A 24,070-nucleotide genomic window follows, 5' to 3' on the forward strand; every position below is an offset into this window, starting at 1 on the left:
GGACCATAGTGTCTCCCCTCTCAGCCAAGTCCTGAAAACCATACTTCCATCTACAAAAAAGCGCCCAAAATAAGTGCTCATCAATTGAGCAATGACAACACGATTCAAAAGCAAAGCAACCTATTCATCATGGGTTTAGGGTATGCTGAAGCATACGCTCAGGAATGCCCATCATGACACACATCCCCTTCTCATCGCTTGCCAGAGCTTCCATAGACTTTACTTTATCATCCTCGGTCAACCCCAACGTTTCCAGGCTATATAGCCTCTCCTCGTTGATCACCCCCAGGGGCTTCATCCCCCAGTCTAGAGTGGTGATAGTCCTACAAACCAAAAGTGGTTTCAATAAATGATCACTTCGTACAGAAGCTTGTCATCTAATCATTGTCATTCCACATGTAATCCCCACAATTCACTTACTTGTACCATCTTGCCCCTAGTGTAGGGTCAACCAACTTAAGGAGTCAACCCGTATGCTTCAAGAGCTTGTCATTCACACCGTAGTACGCTTTGCTCCATTTCTTTCAAAACTCAGCATCTGACAACTCATTGCGGCTGTGCAGGACTGGATGCAAGGGTTTGTCATACGTGTCCTGCACATGCATTCGTTGCCTTATCATCAAACATATTACGAAAACTAGAGAAGGAAAGGAAAAAGTGCCCCATTATTGATCCTTACCTTCCACATCACCTATGCGATGATTGGACGAGGGTTTTTGTACCAATGTACTTTTGTAGGCTTCCTTCTTCCTGTGGGCATCCAGCCACTATTTCTGCTTAGTTGACAATCTTTGATGGATTGCCACATCTGATACAACAGCCAACACTCTGGCCTCGCAAATGAGGTCTGAAAAAGTGGTGGTGACAACCCCCTTCTATGCTAGCCTAGAGTCGAAAGCAACATATTAAATGATCCTTCAGCAAGGGCAAGGTAGCTTAAGACACAGTGCATTTATATTATCATGAATCATTGAACTCACCTGTTCGTCCTTGATAATGCAGACAACTCTCCTTTATCTTCCGAGGGCACCTCCACTAAACGGCATTAGACGTGTATATGTCGGTGCTCATCATTAGGAAAGGCTAGCACTCAAAAGAAAAAAAAGAATTCATGTCAAGTTGAAAACAATTGAAACGTGGCTACTAATGTTGAATCACCCAAATCAATGGACTACAATACTTACATGTTCTTATCTCGGTCATCCACCTTGTGTGGCAATGGTTCCCATCCCAAATATAAAATAAGAAATTCGACAAGAATGCCCACTCTATGTTCCTAATTTCTTCCTTAAATTATTCATGCTTCCGAAGCCAGTGCGCATTCCACTCCCTTTTCATATCCTCATCCATGTCTCTCTTTTGCATCTTTGGTGTGGCGATGGACACGATGAAGACACCCGAACCCAGCAAGTACCCACTTGAGAAGAATGTTTCCTGCATCTCTTGGGTGCAAGATGTGATTTGGCGGGATAGTGGGCATTGGGAGCAATCGACACAAGGGGATCAGGGGCAAAGGGATATTTTTTTCCACCTACAAAGGAAATTTTTTATTTAGCCCAAACATTCGTTCTAACTCCATGCCTTGAGATTATAGACCTTCAAAAGACCGAACTACTCATAATGAATGATTGTAGCTGGGGGTTCTCGATGCACTCCTGAACGATTGTCTTGTTGCAAGAGGCGCTCAATGCCGTGTCCCCAAGGACACCCTTAGACTCCTCTCTGGCTAGTCGTTTTACTGCACATCGACCTCTGCCTTTGCCATGTCGCCCTTGGGAAGAGGGTGTGATCACACTTTCGCTATGCTCGCTGGAGGAACTATCCTCATTTTCCTCCTCCTCTTCGATTGAACTCTCACATCACAAGTTTCCTCTTTCCTTTAGAATCCCGCTTAGAAGCGTCATTGGTAGCCCCAGCAGATGTCGCCAAGGCTCCCTGGAGTTTTGAGGATAGGCCTCCCATTGATGATGCACTGATAAGAGTCTGCACGTCAAAAGGATAGAGCCGAATTGTCCTTCTTCGTCTACCTCCCCCTTGCATTGAAGTAGCACCCCTAGGACCACGCAGTCTTCCTCTTGCAGAAGTTGCATCCCCCGTCAGAGGCACCGGCTGGGCTATATCATCAAGTCTCTATTCACAAAAATTGGTAAAATGGTTCAAGAAAATCCAACAAAGCCCACTCTAAGCTGATGCAAAGGAAGAAGGACATGATAGAAGAGCTCACCACTTGGGCCACACGAGTAATGCATTCTCTTTGAGGTCCACTTCAGCCCCATACTTGTTGATTCATTTCAATGGGGCCTTATCATACATGCATGAAATGATGACACCAATGTCATCGGATCGAATGCCTTCCAACTCATGTGTCTGATGGATGCATGCCAGAGCCACGGGATCGTACTTGTCATCATACAAGATGACGATGTCATCTCCCTTGAATATGGGTGATGCCATTCTTGCTAGGATGCGGATTGATAATATGGTACAAAGTTAGGGTTTGCAAGGCCTACATTCATGGCACAAAAACCCTCATTACAAGACAAAAAAGAGAAAGATAGGGGGGAAAGATAAGAGGCCTCACTGAGGCATGGGGAGGGAGAGAGAGAGAGAGAGAGAGAGAGAGAGAGAGAGAGAGAGAGAGAGAGAGACATGGAGGAGATATCCCACATGTGAGCAAGCATATGGATGTAAGTACCCTCACCTATGAAAGGGAGGTTCATTTGAAGTAATATCAATCAAGCACTTTGCACTATCTCAAGATTCTCTTTATGAGTCCAAGCTAATCTATCTTGGAACCTAATTGACTTGAGCTACATGTCATGAGCACTCTCTTCATCATGTCTCCACATAGGTTCCATCCACCTTAGAGTGCTCCATAGATCCTAAGGCACACATGTTTTGTCATGGTATCAGAGCTTAGGTCTAGTCTTCTAGATTAGTTGTAGGCATGACTTAGGAGATCATGTTTTCTCCAAGATCAGTTTTAGCTTTATATTGAGAGTTCTCTTCTACTTAGAGAAATTTTCATTGATTATAGATTTTCATTAGTCTCATTTCCATCTACTCTTCTTTATTTTGTGTGAGAAAGAGAGAATCAAGTTGCGAGAGAGTAGTTCTTCTCTTAGCTAGGAGAGAGGAAGAACATTGTGAATTGAAGGAGACAATAGTGACTCTCTTGAGCAGTAAAGACACTCAGCTAAATCCCTTGTGCCTACTTCCTAGCCTTGACTACAAGCTTTAGCAACAAGAGAGCTACCTGTATAGCTCACAATTGATATAGAAGAAAGCTAAAGTAGATGCTCAAATAGTAGGAGGACAGATTGGAGCGGCTGACCACTTGTGAAAACAGCCTGAACTGGGACTGTAGTAGAAGCCTCCAACAAGCAGAAGTTTGAAGAGAAGATCATAAGAGGGAGCCAGAAGTCAAGCAAAGGCTCCAACAGTGTTGGACCAGAGTCACCGAGACCTCCAACACCAACAATGAGCAGAAGCCTTGAAGATACAAAGCGACCACAAAGCCTTCAACCACCTACTACCGCTTCCATTGATGCAACACACAACAACCATGGCATGTTCCTAAACGGCCAGCTCTACAACCAGCAGCACCAATCTTGCTATCCTGCTTCTATGCCTTCAGCACTGGCTAACCTGCTCACAAGTGACTCCTACAATCAATGAGTCAACAACGACTGGTTGCAGTAATAGCCATCGACAGCTTCAAACGGTAACTCCTACTTGCATGCAACGATCTCCTGCAATAAAACGGGCCACGGGCTGTAGCTTTTGAAAGTTATAGCACTCCAGCGACAAACTCATATGCCGTCCAAAGTGCCTCCAAAGCACCACTCGTCCAACAGACCTTTTCTTTGACTAGACTACATCAAACAACCAAAGCAGCCATGCCTCCAAAGAGTGCAAGCAGCAAGCCACCTTCATCTCTAAAACTTGTCCCACGCTCAATCTCAAGCGCCTCCATCGAGCTCCTTGCATCCTTCCAGCATGCCACAGGCCTCTGAAACCGCGACGCCATCGTTGCCCAAGATCTCTGTAAGATCAAAGGTTTCTTTGTAAGGTGCCAGAAAAAGGCCACATGGCAGATAAGGTTGGGTGTGTTCAACTGTGGTTAAGTTTATAGTTAGGTTCAGTTTAGGTGGACCATGGTAAAGTCAATGTAACCATGGGTTAACCTATTTGGATTTAAAGATTGCCACATGGCATAGTGCCACCTAAGCATAGAGTCCCTTGCTAAGCACAGTATGGAATTCAGCATGTGAATCCTTGTGCCACATCATCAAGGCCCCCTCTTCTTCACAAAAGCTTCGACAAAGCGTAACTTGCAATCCAGAAAGAATTTGGACACGCTCCAAAAAGAAAAAGTGATCGGCTTTTTTAGCTCTACGCACCTGTCAAATCAGAATCATTGTATGCAATTAGGCACTACCAATATTGAAAGAAATCAATTGGTAAGACCTTTGCAACAAATGACAAATCAAAGCATGAATGCACACATCATTGTCATAAGCATGCCAAAAGCTCAAGTGCATGAGATGACCATAGCAAAAGGCATGGCATCCACACATAAAGCATCAAGGCACATGGAAGAACAAAGCATCATGCATGAAGCTACACAAGGAAGAAGATTGTAGATTGAAGAACCAGCAGGTCAACTACACAGAGTCATCATCAAGCCATGAGCAGAATGACAAGAACAACATGTACTGAGAAGCAAAATCCTTTCCACCTTTAGCCTATATTTTGTAAATCAAACCTGACCACCTGAGAGTAGCCATGTAAGCACCCAGGGGAGGATTTGATCTTATAACTCACATCTGACCACCTTGCAGTAGCCAAAGGATCATGGCACCAAGGGGAGGTGTTGAGAGTTGTGGTGCCATGAGCACATGTAGAGCAAAGGTATGAGTAAAGGGCAAGCTACCACATGGCATGGAGGAGATATCCCACATGTGAGCAAGCATATGGATGTAAGTACCCTCACCTATAAAAGGGAGGTTCATTTGAAGTAATATCAATCAAGCACTTTGCATTATCTCAAGATTCTCTTTATGAGTCCAAGCTAATCTATCTTGGAACCTAATTGACTTGAGCTACATGTCATGAGCACTCTCTTCATCATGTCTCCACATAGGTTCCATCCACTTTAGAGTGCTCCATAGATCCTGAGGCACACATGTTTTGTCAGGATAGTGGTGCCTCCCATCACATGACCTGTAAGAAGGGTCTATATTGTTCCATGGAGCCTCTATAGGAGCCCATCACCGTGACAGTTGGTAATAATGCAAAATGCCCTGTTGAGGGTACACGTACGGTTTCATTTGTTTTTGTAAATGGAGATGTTAAGAAACTATCTAATGTGATGTATGTTTCACAAATCAAGAGAAATTTGCTATCAATTGCTTCCATAACTGACCTTGACCATGAGGTGAGGTTCAATAAGACAGGAGCAAAAATTTTGGATAGTGCAAGCAATCTTGTTGGCACAGGAGTAAGGAGGAACAACCTGTATGAGCTAAGTGCTATTACAGCCATTGCTGGAATGGGCACAAGCAGACTTTGGCATGAAAGATTCGGCCACATCGGATTTGCAGTGCTAAAGGAGATGCAAAAGCAAGGTATGGTTGCTCACTTACCTGCAGTCACAGAAATCAAAGAACCATGTGAAGCTTGCATGATGCGCAAGCAACAGAGAAAGGCATTCCCACAAGAAAGCAAGAATAGAGCAAATGCTCCTCTAGAGTTAGTGCATGTTGACTTGTGCGGTAAGATGCCTACACACGCCTTGGGGGGATCTTCCTATTTTTTATTTATTGTCGATGACTATAGTAGGAAGATGTGGTTTACTTTCTTCGTGAAAAGGCTCAAGCTTTTGGTAAATTGAAAGAATGGCTATAGCTTGTTGAAAATGAAACAGGGAGAAAAGTGAAGAAAATCAAATCGGATGGTGGTGGTGAGTTTGTTTCTACAGAGTTTGAGATTTTTGCAAGAGCAAAGGGATCAAGCAATAAACGACGACACCACATACACCTCAGCAAAATTTGATTATTGAACACCATGGAGATAGGGAGGTGTATGTTGAAAGGTGCTGGACTGCCAAACCACTTTTGGGCCGAGGCTGTCAATACTGCGGTTTACATCCTTAATCGTAGCTATATAAAGGCACTCAAAGGTAAAACACCACATGAGGCTTACAATGGTAAGAAGCCATCAGTCTCCCACTTCAGAACGTTTGGGTGTGAATGCTATGCGCATGTACCAGACAAAGAGAGAAACAAGCTACAACCAAAAAGCACCAAATGTATCTTCTTAGGCTATTATGATGAGAAGAAAGCCTATAAGTTGAATGACCAAGAGGCAAAGAAGATCATAACGAGCCGCTATGTGGTGTTCAGGGAGCAGCCACATGCAGTGGAGGTAAAGAAGAGCTCTTCCACTTTATCATCGAGTGAAGAGGTACTTCACTATGGACCTGTCCCAGGAGCTATAAAGGAGGAGGAAATATCAGATGATGAAGGTATAAGTCACCAACCTATTGTTACACCACCAGAAAAGCCATTGTCATGATGGGTAAGACAACTCTACAACCATGATAATCAAATGCCTATGTATGTTGAGCAGCATGCAGATGGACCAAGGTGGTCCTAGAGAATCGAGGAGCAAAGGAGGGCTTCTGCTCACATAGTCAATATGGCCTTGATGGCTGAGATTATTGTAGAAGTAAAGGAGCCTACGAGTTTGGAGGAAGCACTTGCAAACCGAGATTGGAAAAATGCCATGCAAGTAGAATATGATAGCATCATGAAAAATGAAACTTGGGAGCTGGTAGATCGACCACCTAACAGAAAGGTTATTGGCACCAAGTGGGTTTGGAAGGTAAAGTACAAAGCCAGATTGGTTGCACAAGGATTTTTGCAAGTTGAACGGTTTGATTTTCAGGAATCTTTCACTCCGACTGCCAGAATGACCACTATTCACATAGTACTATCGGTGGCTACTCATAAAAAGTGGCTAGTCTATCAAATGGATGTTAAATTAGCATTTTTGAATGGTGACCTCAAGGAGGAGGTGTACATGGCTCAGCCACCTGGGTTTGAGGCCCCCCATTCTGAGAACAAGGTATGTAAGCTGAAGAAGGCTTTGTACGGGTTGAAATAGGCCCCAAGAGCATTGGTACCAATGGATAGACAAATTCTTTCATAAATTAAACTTCAAAAGATGTGCCTCAGATGCTAACTTGTATGTGTACAAGAAAGGTCAAAAATCTACTATTATTGTTCTATATGTGGATGATCTCTTTATTATAGGTGACTATGAAGACATGATCCAACAGACAAGAAAGGCGTTGAGCACTGAGTTTGAGATGACAACAGACTTAGGCTTGATGCACTACTGTTTGGGGATTGAAGTCTAGCAAGAGCCAGGCAAGATTTTCATCTCTTAACAGAAACATGCAAGGGAGATCTTGAAGGCATTTGGTATGTCCGAGTGCAAGGAGATAGCTACACCTATGGAGGTGAGAATTCCTCATCACCAATAGACATCAGGAGGTACAGGAAGTTGGTCGGCAGTCTCATCTATCTATGCAACACTAGACCGAACATCAGTTTTGTTGTTGGCATTTTGAGCAGGTTCTCCAATAAGCCCCAGGAGAATCATTGGAATGCAGGGATGCGGGTGCTTAGGTATGTGAAGGGCACTCTTGATTATGGCATCACCTATGGTACGGGCACTTCCTTGGCTGGTCATTATGACTCAGATTGGGCTGGAGATGTTGATTCCAAGAAATTAGTTTCTGGATATTGTCTCTTTAGGTTCAGGTATTTTCTCTTGGATCAATAAGAAACAACCAACAGTGGCATTGTCTTCTACCGAGGCTGAGTACAAGAAGGCAGCATGTTTTACTACATGTGAAGTAGTGTGGATGAAGAGGATCTTATGGCACATGTGAGTGCAAGAGGATGAGGCAACTTTGCTGAGGTGCGACAATCAAAGTTGCATGGCCATTGCTAAAAATCCAGTGTTTCATGCATAGACAAAACATATAGAGATTCAGTATCACTATGTGCATGATTTGATCGAGGATGGGATAGTGGAATTGGTCTACTATCCAACAGAGCAAAATGGAACAGATATCTTCACCAAGGCACTCAAGAAGGATCAGCTTCATGGTCATCTTCAGAGACTCGGCATTGGGCTAAGAAGGTAGTTCACCTACAGGTGGACATTGAGGGGGGTGTTAGATATGCTTAATGCCCCACCCTCCTGGTAACCACCAGTGGTCCAAGGTGCTCAAGTTGTAAGGCCCCCATATGAGGAGAAGCCATGTCTGAGCCTAGGACACTGGATGGTCTTGACTTGCATGTCAAATGAGGTCTATCAATGAGACCGTTGATGGTAGAAAGGTGATTGTGTGGGAGCCCCTTATTCTTGCTGGGGCCTGGGGGCCAGCTAGCCCCCCTGGTGGGGGTTCGAGGCCCGGAGCCTCGAGGCGATAGTATAGGGAATATTCCTTGAATATTCCATGGACGACTAGTCAGTTCCACTGACTAGGTTGACTGGTTGGCTCCACCGACTAGGTCGACTGGTCGACTCCACCGACTACGTTGATCCGACTACCGCCCTCATAGCTATAAAGAGGTGACCTCCCCAATCCATTGTAATAGATAAGTTCAAATCAGATCAGATCTTCTAGCTAGTAGCTCTTCACGTAGTATCTATCTAGATCGCCATCTAAGCTCCACTATGGGAGCGCACGGGTGGATGGAGCCATCATCTGTACTACATCAGCATTGAAGGAAAAGTTTGTTCCTCTCCAGTTTGCTGTGTACTCTCTATTCTTTGTTCAGTTTCTATTCCACTGCGCCGTGTAATTTAACGGAGGTATCGTATACGATTTGCATGATTGATCACACATTATGCATCATTTTCTCCCTAGTGTTATGCACAGCCGCCCATCAAAAAATGTGCTCCTAGGTGAATTATGCAAACAAGTACTTATGGGATGGGTGCATCACTTTGCATACAAGTAAATACCACCTAGGTTGAGGTGTGTGCAAAGTGTTGTGCCCGTCGAATAGGCTTTGCATTGTCGATCAAGCATTAAACACCGTTTTTGCCTCAGTGTGATGCACATCCATAAAAAAACACGCTCCTAGGTGTGTTATCCGAACAAGTAATTATTAGATGGGTGCACCACATTGCATGCAACTCAATACCACCTAGTTCAATGTGCGTGCAAAGTATTGTGCCCATCAGATATGCTTTGTATGGTCGTTCAAGAATTAAACACTGTTTTTGCCTTAGTGTCATAAAAAAACATAGTCCTAGATGTGTTATTCAAACAAGTACTTATCGGATGGGGGTGCTAGTTTGCCTACAAGTCAATACCACATATTTTGAGTTGCATGTAATTTATTGTGCCCATCAGATATGCTTTGTATCGTCGATCAAGAATTAAACACCGTTTTTGCCTTAATGTCATGCACAATCATCAAAAAACACGGTCCTAGGTGTGTTATTCAAACAAGTACTTATCGGATGGGGGTGCCACTTTGCTTGCAAGACAATACCAACTAGCTTGAGATGCATGCAAATTATTGTGTCCATCGGATATAATTTTTATGATCGATCACACACTATACTCCGTTTTCCCCCTAGTGTTATGCAACACCGTGTGCCACATTGCATGCAACTCAATACCACCTAGTTCGAGGTGCATGAAAAGTATTGTGCCCATCTAATATGCGTTGTGTGGTTGATCAAAAATTAAGCATCATTTTTGCCATCAAAAAACACGGTCCTAGGTGTGTTATTCGAACAAGTACTTATCAGATGGGGGTGTCACTTTGCACACAAGTCAATACCATCTAGTTTAAGGAATGTGCAAAGTATTGTGTTTATTGGATATGATTTTCATGGTTGATAACGCATTATACACTATTTTCTCCTAGTGTTATGCACCACCGTCAAAAAATGCGCTCCCAGGTGTGTTATCTGAACAAGTACTTATGGGATGTGCATGCCACTTTGCATGCAGGTCAATACTACCTGGGTAGAGGCCCATGTAAGGTATTGTGTCCATCATATATGATTTTCATGGTCGACCAAGCATTAAACTCCTTTTTTCCCTCAGTGACATGCACAAGCATCAAAAAACATTATCCTAGGTGTGTTATTCCAACAAGTACTTATCGAATTAGCATGCCACATTGCATGCAACTCAATACCACATAGGTTGATGTGTGTGCAAAGTATTGTGCCCATTGGATATGCTTTGCATTATCGATCAAGCATCATGCACGGTTTCCCCCCTAGTGTTATGCACAACCGTCAAAAAATGCGCTCCCAGGTGTGTTATGTGAACAAATACTTATGGGATGGGTTTGCCACTATGCATGGGAGTAATTACCACCTAGGTTGAGGTGCGTGCAAAGTATTGTGCCCATCATATAGGCTTTGCATTTTCGATCAAGCATTAAACACTGCTTTTGCCTCAGTGTGATGCAGATCCATTAAAAAACATGCTCCTAGGGGTGTTATCCGAACAAGTACTTATCAGATAGGTGCGCCACATTGCATGCAACTCAATACCACCTAGGTTGAGGTGTGTGCAAAGTATTATGCCCATCTAATATGCTTTGCATGGTAGATCACGCATTATATACCGTTTTTTTCCTAATGTTATGCACAATCGTAAAAAAACGCACTCCCAAGTGTGTTATCTGAACAAGTACTTATGGGATGGGTGCACCACTTTTCATGAAACTCAATAGCACCTAGGTTGCGGCACCTGCAAAGTATTGTGCCCATCCTATATTCTTTGCATGGTCAATCAAGCATTAGATATCATTTTTGCTTCAGTGTGATGCACATCCATCAAAAAACACGCTCCTAGGTGTGTTGTCTAAACAAGTACTTATCGGATGGGTGCACCACATTGCATGCAACTCAATACTGAATTCTTTATACTATCATTTATAATTTTAAACGGTATAATCACAAATTTAAATTAGAGATTCTATTAGCTAAATGCAAATATGAATCCATTATTGAAAACCCATATCATTGTATCACCATTAAAATGTAATAAAACAAAGTAAAAGTAAATTAAAAGAGAGTAATTTAATAAAAAGTTATAACTAATAGGAAAAGAGACTAATATTTTTTATAATTTGTTCCACAGGAAGTTGGTGACAGATTTCATTCCTAGGATGGAGATGATATTATGTTGCCAAAGAGAAGTAGTTGCATTTGCTACAATCCATGATAGTGATCAAATTCTCTTTGTCAATTTCAAAGGCTTGGCGAAGATAAGGTTGCAGTTATTGCATCAAAGATTCTTAGTGCACATGTTGAGCTAAAGCATAAGTGTGGAGATGTTATGCCTTATAATGGTTTTCAATAAACCATTTATCGCATGGGATAGAGATGAGACTTATCCAACACATATCATCGGGAATACAAAGTGCAATTCTTTGGATTTCAATGTGGGAGCTATTTTGCAAATGATATCATATGCAAATAAGAAACATAGCGGAAGGTCAGGCTTCGGGGTTTGAACACTAGGATCAGTGGTCATTTGCGAAGATGAGGATTGTGAAAGTCACTAATGATGGTATGGATGATAATGCAATGTCATTGGATGGTACCTATTATGAGGAAGGAAAAGATTTGATGGAGCATGCAATTTTTGAAGATTAAAAAGGGACATGTGGATTTCAATGATAAGGATAAGGTATACTACAATTTCAAAGGCCTTAAAGAATATTCCAACAAGCCAAGATTTGTCCCTTTAGACGTGGATGATTTCAATGGACTCAAGTATAGAAGTGACATCTTATTAGGAGTGGATGAGTTCATTGATACTAAGAAAGATAAAGAATTCAAAAGCAATGCATGCTCTGGAGTGGATTAACTCTTGCATATTGAGAAAGGCAAAGGCATCAAAAGGGTTGTCTCTTCAGAATTAGATGATTTCAATGCAATTATCTATACAAGTGACATCTTATCAGAAGTGGATAAGTTCAGTGGTACTGTGAAGGAAAAAGACTTCAGAAGCGATGTCTTATCTGGAGTCGATGAATTCATGCATGTCAAGAAAGATAAATAGATCATCGGTGAGTTCAGTGGTACTGTGAAGGCAAAAGACTTCAGAGCGATGTCTTATCTGGAGTTGATGAATTCATGCACGTCGAGGAAGATAGAGATATCATCGGTGTTGTCTCCTCAAACTTGGATGATTTCAATGCACTCAACTATAGAAGTGATATCTTGTTTTAGGAGTGGATGAGTTCATTGGTTGGTACCAATAAAGCAAAAGGTTTCAGCAGTGATGTCTCATCTGGAGTGGATGAATTCATATACATTATCAAGGAGTGCAAAGAGTTCAAAACTATTGGCTTATCAAACATGCACGACATGGATATTGACTCAAATGGTCCAAAGATTACTTCAAAGACAAGAATGAAATCAACAAAGAACTATTCGGTATTAGGTTTTTAGCACAGTCTCAAGAGAGCTAAAACACAAGGACATGGAGACGATGGATGACTAAGAAAATATGGGAGGCAAGTTGGTGGTCGCAAGGAAGGTATAGTATGCTCCATGGTTGAAAGGATGTATGATTGGAAGAGCTTTATTCTACCTTTTATACAATAAGGTGGTGATCCTCTTATTGGTCATAGCACTCCACACTACTTTCGCTTTTTCTTATAGGATGAAAACCCAATGATGCAGTGGCAAGACTATTCTCATGATACACATGGGAACCCGAAGAACCTTACTGTCTCTTAACTTCAATTTTGAGCAAAGGAATGCATCCAGTATGGGCTCCTACAAGAGAATTCAGCGAGAAATCTAAAGGTGAAATAGAAGGCTTAAAATCTTTTATTACATACAAAGAGAAAATGCTTTGTAGATTTCCTGATTAGAAGCCCTCTTGGAAGGAACACACTGCTGTTGTAATTAAGAAGACCTATCAATTGATAAAGGACTTTGAGAAAATGCGAGTAGATGATGATGAGTCAAAATGGCCTTTGTTTTGGCCAAATGTTGGTAACGACTTGCGCCCATCATTTGATGTCTTTGAAAATGAGTTTGATTCACTACTCCCATGTCCATATTATGAACCGAGGAAGAGAGAGTTTAGGCTAGAAGTAGACGTAGACATCCACTGTTTTGTTGCAGTTCGACCATCATATGATGAGCATGAGAATGTTAAGTTCTGGATTGCAAAAGTGGTGGACGTGAGCATGGATGACCATGGAAGAGTTGCAACATTTACAGCACTATGGTATGAGCCAAGGGGTAGAAAGGAGAACCAAGATAATAATACACTGTATATTGGCTGTTTGAAAAAGGAATGGGTCCCAAACCATGAAGCAGTTTCAAAGCTTTCCACAGAGACAATCATAGTATCCTCCAAATCAAGGATAAAGAAAACAAGGAAGCACATGGGATATGATGTAAAGGAAAAAATAAGAATACCACTGCCCATTATTTTGTACATTACAGAGTTTTTGAAGATGCTCGCTAAAGAGGAAATAGAAGGAGATAGTGCAAATGAAGAATACCCATGACAATACCATTCAAGCATCAATAAAGACTCCAAATGACGGGTCTTTAGACGAGATTAAATGAGGATGGCATCCAAGCAACAAGTGATGATGAATCAGACATTCAAACAAACAAGTTGCCCATTTGTACTTAACACATTTGTTAAGGTAGAATTGAGTTATTGAAAAGGCTACGTGTTAGACTCCTTTGTACAAAGACTCATGGAGAGCAATATTTCTTGTAAACATATGACAATGTAAAATTGCAAGCATAGCTATTATCATTTTCTAGAGCACATTTAAAGAGTCGTCCATGTCTCTTGTCTATTTTAACCTTTAAATTTTTTGAGATTTCAAGAGTGTTATAGTTTTCTACATCAAATTTTAAGTGCATTCTTTTGGATTAAATTATATTAATAAGTCTTTATTTTGAAAGTGATTTTTTATGGATTTAAATTAATTTTTTTAAAAACATGAATAGGATTGTTAAAAACAAGAAGTAAAAAAGTAGGATTTAATCGAAGTTTTTGCATTAGTGCACCATTATAGAGACAGATTGTGAAAGTTATTCTGTGGAAATGATAGTGCCAAAAAGTAAACTTTTGATTCTCGAATGATATTTTCATAAAGTAAACTTTTCATTTGGGAAGGATTTTTGGGATTAGTCCGAGAGTAGACATATGAATCCAAAATTAATGAAATAATTATTTCATACAAGTGATTAATCAGGATCCACTTGTCACCACTGGGGGTGAAGCCTACAATGAAGGCTTTCTGCAACACCTCCCAGTTGACTTTCTCCTCCGGATGAGGTCCCTATACCATTGGCCTGCCTTGTCATCTAGGCTGAGTCTGAATGCATTAACCATTTCCAGATCTCTGGGAGCACCGAATGCTTCACATATTTGCTCAAATTGCTCCACGTGGGAGATTGGATCTCCTTCTCGGAGAAATTTAGTTATCAGCTTGGAGATGGCGACTCCTAGAGGGAATGGTGTTCCCTACTGGAAATATGGATATAGATGGGGATGGGGTGGCCCCCCTTCCTAGTGCATCCACCAAGATGTGCATCGCCTCATCCGATAGCCCAAATGGAAAAGCATACCTTGTATCTTCCCGACAGTGGCACCAAAGATGTATTCTCTAGCGGGGACACACGTGTCGTGGGGATTGTGGAAGTGTGTCAATGGAGCTTCTCACTCCCATGCTACCACATGAGCAAGAAGAGAGTTTGAATTTCTCAAAGGTTGCATATAATAATGAGGGCCAACCCTATTCCTTGTATCAATCTCTCTCTTTTGTTACACTTACTTGGGCCCATATAGTGCCAAGGCATATGCTGAATCTCTCAACCTTCTCTCTATCCAAATGGTTCTTGTGTTATCCATATATGGGATCCAAATGGCTCTTGTGTAATCCTTGCCAATTGGGGTGATCCCGATGACTACTTTGAAACTGAGCCACTTGTTAGCATGATCTGCTAGCATGCTCAATGGCTATTAGCATGGCTCTTGGATATTGGACTCTTGGACTAGTGGAATCGGTTCTTTTCCCTTGTGAGAGTTGGTGGTTTCACTTGCTCTCTAATTTGTCGAGTATTTTCCTTGGCTTTTTCTTTGCTATGCTCCTCCATAATGGTAGCCCATTTGGCAGTTGCTTCAACCTACTCCTTCTCTTTTGCTTGCATTTCCACTATTTGGCTTAATTTGCCATGTCCCTCCATGACCTTGGGAGTCTCCTTCTCTCATGTGCTAGTGAGTGGTGTTAACCACCTGGTCAACATTGTCACATTTTGTGCCTTCCTGCAAAATCATGTAAATATGACCAATGTGCTCATGAATCTTGTCACAAGTTGCCTTGGGGCTGTAGCAACCTAAGAGATTTGTAATACTATGGAACAAGAGACCAGAAATGATAGGAAGAGAGTGAGAGCATAGGGTTGGTCCTCCCTTTAAAAGGGGACATGTATAAAAGGCCAAAAGTTTGACTTTGGTTTTAAGTTGTTGATTTCAAGTGTTGAGAATAGAAGCTCTCCACTTTTCCAAGAGTGGTGTCTTATGTTTCTCTTGCTTCTTGCCTCTTGTAAATGCCTCTCATCCCCCTTCGCTCTATTGCCTCTTGCTTCCCCTTGCCTCTACCTCTCCCTCTTCCTTCTCCCCTCTCTTTTCCTCCTCCTTCTCATGAGGATCCACACTTGCAAAAACTTTGGGAGCCGTTTGAGTGATACCCATGGCCCGAACATGCCTGCATAGCTCCCACAAGGAGTAGCTTGGAGTAGGAGGCTCCATGGGCTGACCTCCAAGATCCCCACAACACATGAGTCATACTAGAGACTAGACATTTTGGCACCATCTCATTGGGGAGTTAGAGGTATGTTTTTGCTTGCATGTGCTTCTTCTGTTATCTCCCATTGCCCAACACTTGGTAGCTAGGTAAAAAATAGTTGGTTTTGCTGTTTTGGGAAAGGCATGAGCTATGCAAAGAGGAAAAGTGAGTGAGAAGAGAGGTAGGTAGTCATTTTGAGTTATTTGTAGATGCTTTTTGAGGTTTTACAAATTTAAAAAAAGGTAGAGGTGATCATTGCTAAACCTTGTATGCTATCCAATCCTCAGAGAAAAGCTAAAAATTGATGATTGGGTTTGTGTTTCAAGCTCTTGGAAATGACAAAGAGTCCTCTTTTTAAGAAAACACTCTATTTTTCTCCAAACTTGTTTGTTTTTTGTTGTTTCTTGTGGCTTCATGTTTGCAAGTAGGTAGAGTAGGTAGAAAAGTACTCTCCCCAAGCACTCCAAACCCTGCACAGAAAATATTAAAGCTCAAAAATATTTGAAAATTCCATTGGCCACATAGTTTGCTCAACTTTTACATAGACATGGCAATATTATACTAGGTGGCTCAATGATATTTTACTAAATACCACACGATCATCTGGTCAATGGCAAGTTGGTCATGTGCAAAGTCATTTGGATCCCATGGAAGTCTTTTTGCATGTCCTCACATCCTTTGGCTGTGACTTACTTTTTACTTTCGTTCCCCGGATCATCATCTTCCCCGAAAAATGCTAGTGTTCCTGGACACCTCATGCCCCTTCTTTTCTAATTGGACAATCATAGTTAGGATATGAAACTCAAAAGCTCAAAGAGACATCATGAAGATATTGTATATTGCAATACATATGCATATTATGTGTTGTAGGTACTCATAGGTAACCACCAATGTTCCATAGTGATTTTTTGTATGCCCCCCATTATGAGGAGAAGCTGTATGCATTAGAGATTGGTAGGCTCCTAGTTTGCAAACTAGATGAGGTCTCATGGTGACCGTTCAATGGTTTGGAGATGGTAGAAAAACTCCTTTTATTCACCCACAAAATCAAGCGTGAAGGCACTCACTTTCAATTCGAGTGTGTATTTAAGATGTTGAGAGGGAGATTTATCTGCACAATTCAAGGACAAAATGGCAAAACACACATCAGTGTGATGTACAAGAAAGGGCTACACAAGATCAAATACCAAACTTCCACTAACCACCACTACACTTCTACTACGACCACGACTATCTTTTTTTTGTGAGAATGACGACCACGACTATCACCACCACCACGACTGCTAAAGTAATATATAAAATTAAGACATTGTTGTGCCAAATAATCGCCATAGGAGTACAAGAGAAAAAGACATCACCCCATGTTTTGAAGAAAGCTTTCTGCCTACTTTGTGCAAATTTGGAATCTCCTTGGATGCAATTCCAAGTAGCCATCGATGTGTGAACTATGTCGCTCCAAGTGTGTGTCATGACCAAAGTTGTCAAGTTTTGCTTAATGTAATTTGAAACTAATGAATTGCAGAAAAGAAAAACATTTATGTGTATTTGACAATCTAACACTTAGGGGGGGGAGGGGGCGGGGAGAGAGAGAAGAAGAAGAAGAAGAAGAATGTATTACCGTCCTCTGGGGGCCGAGAGAGAGAGAGAGAGAGAGAGAGAGAGAGAGAGAGAGAGATTAGGCACCAATGGAGCAGCACTCTATTTTTCACATGGTGAGACCCACTACTTAACCACAGATCAATGACTCCAAACTCTAGTGGAAACTACCAAGCCGCTAATGCCAAACGAAAAGATTGGATGCCTCCAACTCTAACAAGATAGGAAGAAAGTAAAGCTAAAATAAAATAATGCCCCTATTTAAGCTCAACGTTAAGAATGTGTCTTCCATATCATAAATGTGTGTAAGCACGTGCGCGCGCGCGCGTAAGGGGTGGGGGTGGGGGGGCTTAGTTTGCATGCTGAACCAGTACTTTTTCCCACAAATCCAAGAGTGTATTGCAAACAGTGGAGCAGAAGATAAATGCACTCATATATCAGTTATTATTTGTTAAACCATCGAGCAAACATGCAAGGTAAAATGAAAAACCCTTCGCCATCACTACCTGAAAGTTTGAATTACGTTCTTTGTTAGGACAATGAAATAGCCTCAAAGAGTCTTCCCCACGCGATAAAAAATGTGCGCTTCAAACACAGAATCAACTTAACAGAGGTAAATTATGGAAATTTCCAGGTTGCATGTGAGGTGCCAGTAAACACGACGAGTACAATCTTCACAACTTTACACCTGAGATTTAGATTTTTGAAATGAATCGAATCAATGACTCGAACTCGAATGCTACAACTGTTCACACTTTGGTGACAGATTCAAGACAGTTCATTGAAATATGGGGTACAGCCTTGACACATGTAGACAGCCAGAAAAATCGAATGATAAGAGCTTTCCAATAACGATTTTCAAGATGCACATAAAAGCTTCCTCTAGGTACATACGATTATGCACTCTATCACGTCTGTGATACAGCTGCAAAAACTTTTCCAACGAGTCGCCCACTAGCCGAATCCAAAGTCGTTCATTTTCAAAAAGGACACCTGCAGGGTTAGCAAACTGCTGGCCAAAAACAAGCTTATAGAACCTGTCATGGAGTGGAGTGAAATCTTAGCCAAAAGCGCACTCATTTATCTATGATACCTCAACAACCCGAGCATAATAAATAAGTCCATACCACCAGACAAAAGCTGCCATGGTAAAATACTGGATAAAGAAGGTGCAATTGTAGGAGCACAACTAGAAAAGAAAGACTTGAAATACCTGTTGCACCTACATCAAGCACTTAGATCCCTTTTCTTATTCTTTCTCGTGCTAGAATAAACTGAGCATGATTCCATTTCAAGGTTGAATTCCATGACATTGATTGCCTATGGGGTAGGCGAACACATCGTGATATACATATTCCTAGACTATGTACAGATAGTTGTGACACCTTTGATCTGAACTCTCTGTTTAAAAGCTTATTGCACGAGTGTTATAAATGTTCTTTATGCCGAAATATGAATCATTTTACACAATCTACAAGGGGTTGAACCCACCTCTATTATCCAACAAGATAATTACTGAGCAGGCCAAACTGACCTCAGCACATGAACTTCCTACATGTGCTTGCACCACAGAGACAAGGAACCTCCTTGTTTTCTGTATCAAATAGGTAGTCGTATCTGCACAACAGAAGCAACAAAAGATCAAGCATCTTCCTGTTGTCGGTTGGACTTAAATTTTTCAACTCTTATTTGAGAAGATTAGTCAAATATCTGTGTCCTTCACATATATTTCTCAAAACAGTTCCTGTAAGTGTGAATGCTCACGTCAACTCTTCTCCAGCCATTAGAGACTTCCGAGCAATAAGCACAATGCATGTCTCTCCAGCTCCATGTACCGAAAAGATGCGTGCATAGCAATTAGGAGCGCACTGCACAAAACTTAGCAGTTTAAACACAAAAAACTGGACACCTTCTGAAGTCTGTAACCCTTGATAACAATACACATGTTAGAATAATATGTACAAAAGTGCAAAATGAGAGTTGGAGCATACTGAATGGTTAATGAGGCGTGCAATGTTGCCCTTCTCAGTAGCATCAATAACAACATCATCACTTATCTTGAATAGCTGCACAGTTAAACAGATGAGAGCCATGTTGAAATAATTTCTCGTCTACATTATCGAACACTATAAAGGATCATGGAAAGTGCTTCCAATAATTTCAAGTACTGAATGGGACTAGAATTTCTTTCACTGCTCACTAAAAATAATGAAAATAACCCAACTCCATCATAATTTCCCCACACAGGACAATCAAAACAGACAAGAGTGAACAGCCCTCTGCGTCATCAAAATTGGGGCTTACCAATTCACATTTCAGATTTCATGAAGCTTTTTCTTCCCAAGAGTCGAATAATTGAAAATATGTTTTTCTGAGGTGTTGTTAATATTTTGCCTGAAGAATGGCAATGACACTCGCAGTAAAAGGACAGGTTTCAAAACCGGACTTTGAATTGTTAACCAAGACAGCTAAACTTTCTCTATTTCTACTCACTCCTCTCCAGCTGTCACACAAGGACCAACTGCCACAACCTGCACCAACTTCATCCATTTCAGAGTGCTAAAAACATAGAAAGAGAAGTTACACCAGGTGTGTTCTCCCTATCTCTACATCTGTCGACATTACCCCTCTTTCTTCCTGGCAAGAGACGTCCGATGGTGGTGCTTTTGTGATTCTGTGATTCTGTGTGTGAGACGGTAATGACGGGGACATATTTTAAGCATTTAGGGCATCATCGTCTGCTGCGGCCCTGTACATGGGGAGTTCCAATCAGATGCTTATTGGGGAGTGATACAGGGGTGGCCTTTTCCCTCTCTGCCCTCTAGCAACCTTACTTTTTACATTCGTGGCAGAGGCTTTGAGCTACTTGCAGGCCTCCTAGATGGTTGGTGCACTTACCGATCCACCCGGAGGCCAGCTGATAGGCTCAGAGTTTCCAGATGACACAGTCCTTTTTGTGGAGGGCATCAGTGAACCTTGAGGGGGTTCAGGGTGCTCTTGAGGTATACAGCCGGGCATTTGGGGCTAGGGTTGATTGGACCAAATCAGTCGGCAAACTAGAGGTGCAAGACTGATGTCAAAGTGAGTGATAATACTTTTGCTTAAGTGAGTTGTCCTATCATGAAAGAGGAGGGAAGGGCATAAGTCCTTGCACAACTCTGCCACAAGTTATAGAAGCTAGAGTTTTGCGAGTAAACTGTCTTTTAGCAAGGCATGTGGGCATGGTATAGCATTGGAGGTAGGAGGAGATGCTTGAGCCGGGAGAGTTATTGAAGGTATTTGATAGCAGAAGCGAGCAATCCAGCGCTCTGAGAAGCGAATCCTCCTCATGGTGCCCTTCAGAAAAGGCCACTCTACCTGTTGTAAGCCTTCTCGAAATTAGTGCTTTTCCTCAATGTGTCTCAATCATGTAATCATCATTCTCTCTCACCGAGAGCAGGCGTGCTCTACCTTTCTCTCCTCTCCTGCCCCGCAAGCAGCTGCTGGCTGCTTCGCTGCCCAGCATCCCGTTTTGTAAAGCCCTGGTTGCGATCCTGGTCGGAAGGCTTATCGCCCAACATGCATGTGCTTGGTCGCGATTCCTGGCCGGAAGGTGTGTCGCCCAACGTGCATGTGCTGCTACCCGACAGCTGCCCCGTCACCTGGACACTCTGCCACATCTTATCCTTGCTGGTGAGCATGTCGTTGTACTTCGTGGATGCCTGATTGGTCACACAGCTGTGTGCGTAGACCCCGAACAGGTTGTGCACCCAGCACCTTACAAGTCGTCGCTCAGGCAAGCACATGTAGCCCTACAGTGCCCCAGATATGCACATATCACGGATGATTACCAGCAGATACTGGTAGACACCACACAGCTCTCATTAGTTCTCTCCACTACCTCTCCGGCAGCATTGGGGTCTTTTGTCACTCGTCTTTTTTCGTACCGTCAAGAACTTGAAAACTCTTGACCCCTCCACATCAGAGGAGATTTTTTGTACTAAGGATTAGGTCCCATGGGTCATTTTTGCCCCCCCCCCCCCCCCAGGACGATAATAAATTCTACTTCCTTGTTGCACTATGGGGGAGGTGGAGACTAAGGAGCACTTTGTTTGCAGATGCCCTTTATATTATGAGATCTGTGGCAGATTTCACTGTTTATTTGGGCACGGATTTGGACCTCTCTCTCGGATTATGGAATATGAGGATCAGTATTGCTTAGCGTTGTTCATCAGGGAGATCACCAGATACAGAGAGAGATTCCTCAGAGAGCACCGTCGCATCCCTGCCAGAGACCTGGTTATTCATGAGCAGCAGGACGAGGCGCAGGACCATGAGCACAGAGATAGCCCATCTTGCCAGAGAGCACCGATGGTTCCACCCCGAGGATGTACATATGACATGATCCAACAGCACCGCAGGATGATCTTACACAGAGGCCGTACCCGTCGCTTTATTTCTAGACGACGGAGGATGATGGCAGATTTTCGGAGGAGATTGCTCCATGGAGACTTGGCACCGCCAGCAGCCCACTTGACACTTGCCCAGATCTTCACACTCATGGCAGGAGGCATGGTCGATGGCCATGACTTCCATCATTTCTTTGGATCACAGACCCCTTAGGGAAGACGATGTTCCTCATATTTCATATTTTACATTTTGTATCTAGGCATTTTTGGTACGCTATTTCATTTCATTTTGTATCTAGGATTTTTGTAGCCATTTTTGGCATCTTAGCTGTATTACGATGAGGCCACCTAGTTGGCGCATCGTTGATGATGTATTTTCCTTTCGGATGATTTTGTGTCCCATAGGCCATGTATGGCCTTCCGTGGACCTTTAATAAAATTTCTTTCTTTCTTTCTTTCTCTCTCTCTCTCTCAACCTGTCCCGTGAGCCCTCCTGCGGACGTTAATATATCTTTCTTTCTTTCTTTCTTTCTCTATCTCTATCTATCTATCATCATGAAGTTCAATCCCTTTTGCTGATCATTGCCATCTATCAGTTTGGGGCTGTTTTCTGGAAGTATGCTCATTTTCACTACTCAGGTCATCGCCTGCTATCTGGAGTAAATTGCCATATTTCTAGACAGACCTACGCCAACCTGCTGTACAAAACTGCTACTCAGCTGCTTCTGGATCTGCCACCCCTAAATCTGACATTATGGACTGTTGTGCTGCCATAACTGCTAAAAGAACCACCGTTTTTGGAGCTGCTCCGGTCACCATTTTCCTAAAGCCCGTTCGTGACCGGCTGTTCCTGTTCCATTTCTGACCATTTTGAAAGTCGTTACTCAGTTTAGGAGCCGGCATTTGCTATCCATGCTGCCTAACCTGTTCAAGAAAGTTGACACCTATCTCAGAGCTGACTTTTGGCTCCATTACCATCACCCCTCACGTGGACGTGTACCTCCAGCAGCATCACCTGTTTACTATCTGCCCAGCCAAATTAGATGACTGTTATCATTTCAGTAAGTTTATGCACCCTCCTCCTTCCACTGCCTGCCTAAGTTTTGCTACCTCTACTATAAGACTGCCCTCTCTATGCAAGAAAACTGTCAACTACTGCCACTGGAGTTGCCACCATCTTCTCTGATTATCTTCAGCATATCGTCAGCATATCTGCCGCCTCTTTCGGAGGTCTTATTAATCTCTTCTGCTGTCATTGGGAACTATGACTTGATGCTATGGGAGTCTACTGTTTACACAGTTCTGCCCTGATGGAACTGCCAGTTTTCTCTCTCCTTCCTTAAATGACTGATGTGAATCCAGATCTGATGTCCCTCTATCTTCTTGTTTTTTTATCACCTGCCTGCAATGGCATTCTCAATGTCTACAACTCCTCTTTAGTCAAGAAGTTCTCATAAGGGTTCCACACATGGCAAACGAAGGTTCAGTTACCTCTCATGCGCAAAGGGGTGTGGAGAAAAGTATCTAAGGATGATGAAGATCCAGGGAGCACGGATCCACAGCAATCAAAGCTATGGAAGCAACGCAATGAAAGGGTCAATCGCATCACCAACTCAAATGTTTTTTTGAAGTAAAAATTTATGAAATAAGATGAATGGCAGTGATAAGTTAAGTGATCAATTATCATACAACAGTTAACAAGTTTAAAGTGTGAGCCAAATGACGAAGTTAAATGGCTGTACTGATTAAAAGTATGCATGGGATTGCTCGACTTGAGCAAACTTTAGAAGTTTGGAGACTTGTAGCCACTACATTTGATGACTTATTGTCTCTTCTCATTGAGAGAGATCGAAGAAACAAAGACACAATAAGAAAATCCAATGCTGATACTACAAACGCTCTGGACAAAAGGAAGTTACAGTGGAAGAACCTGAAGAAAGACAACAACACGAGGAGATCTATGCTGCGAGTGCTCAAGTCACAGACCTCTCACTCTAGGATGATTTCGACAACAATTGAGCTTTCTAAAGCCCCGTCTTTTCGTGCTCTATGTGTATGAGTCATAACAATACTCTGCCCAGACAGTTCCCTGAAATGAATGCAATAATCTGTGTGTTATTTGTGTGCCTTGTTTTATCAAAGGCCCCGTATGATCTTGTATCCCTAGTTAGCAGCTAGGGGGGTGACTAAAGT

The 24,070-nt window shown here is 42.3% G+C and overlaps 1 protein-coding gene and 1 pseudogene across 4 annotated transcripts in view; both read right to left on the reverse strand.

Moving 5' to 3' along the window:
• Window positions 1–524: 524 nt before the first annotated feature.
• Window positions 525–4,030, reverse strand: LOC147893079 (uncharacterized; annotated as a pseudogene).
• Window positions 4,031–18,436: 14,406 nt separating this feature from the next.
• LOC147893080 (histone-lysine N-methyltransferase ATX4-like) overlaps window positions 18,437–24,070 on the reverse strand; it is a 110,427-nt gene continuing 104,793 nt past the window's right edge. The window contains exons 21-24 of one of the 4 annotated variants that reach the window (XM_087387458.1): window positions 19,481–19,555; window positions 19,254–19,357; window positions 19,024–19,106; window positions 18,437–18,498 (exon numbers count right to left, since the gene is read on the reverse strand). In XM_087387458.1, coding sequence (XP_087243584.1) covers window positions 19,025–19,106; window positions 19,254–19,357; window positions 19,481–19,555 — 261 coding nt within the window. In that variant the 3' untranslated portion in view covers window positions 18,437–18,498; window position 19,024. Of the gene's footprint in view, window positions 18,502–18,698; window positions 19,107–19,253; window positions 19,358–19,480; window positions 19,556–24,070 lie in introns of those variants that run through there. The other 3 variants (XM_087387456.1, XM_087387455.1, XM_087387459.1) reach the window with 3 other exon arrangements.

Source organism: Dipteris shenzhenensis, chromosome 16 (genome assembly GCF_047967505.1).
Source record: "Dipteris shenzhenensis isolate YYH24624 ecotype China chromosome 16, Dip_SZ_1.0, whole genome shotgun sequence".
In the NCBI taxonomy this organism is placed as follows: Eukaryota; Viridiplantae; Streptophyta; class Polypodiopsida; order Gleicheniales; family Dipteridaceae; genus Dipteris; species Dipteris shenzhenensis.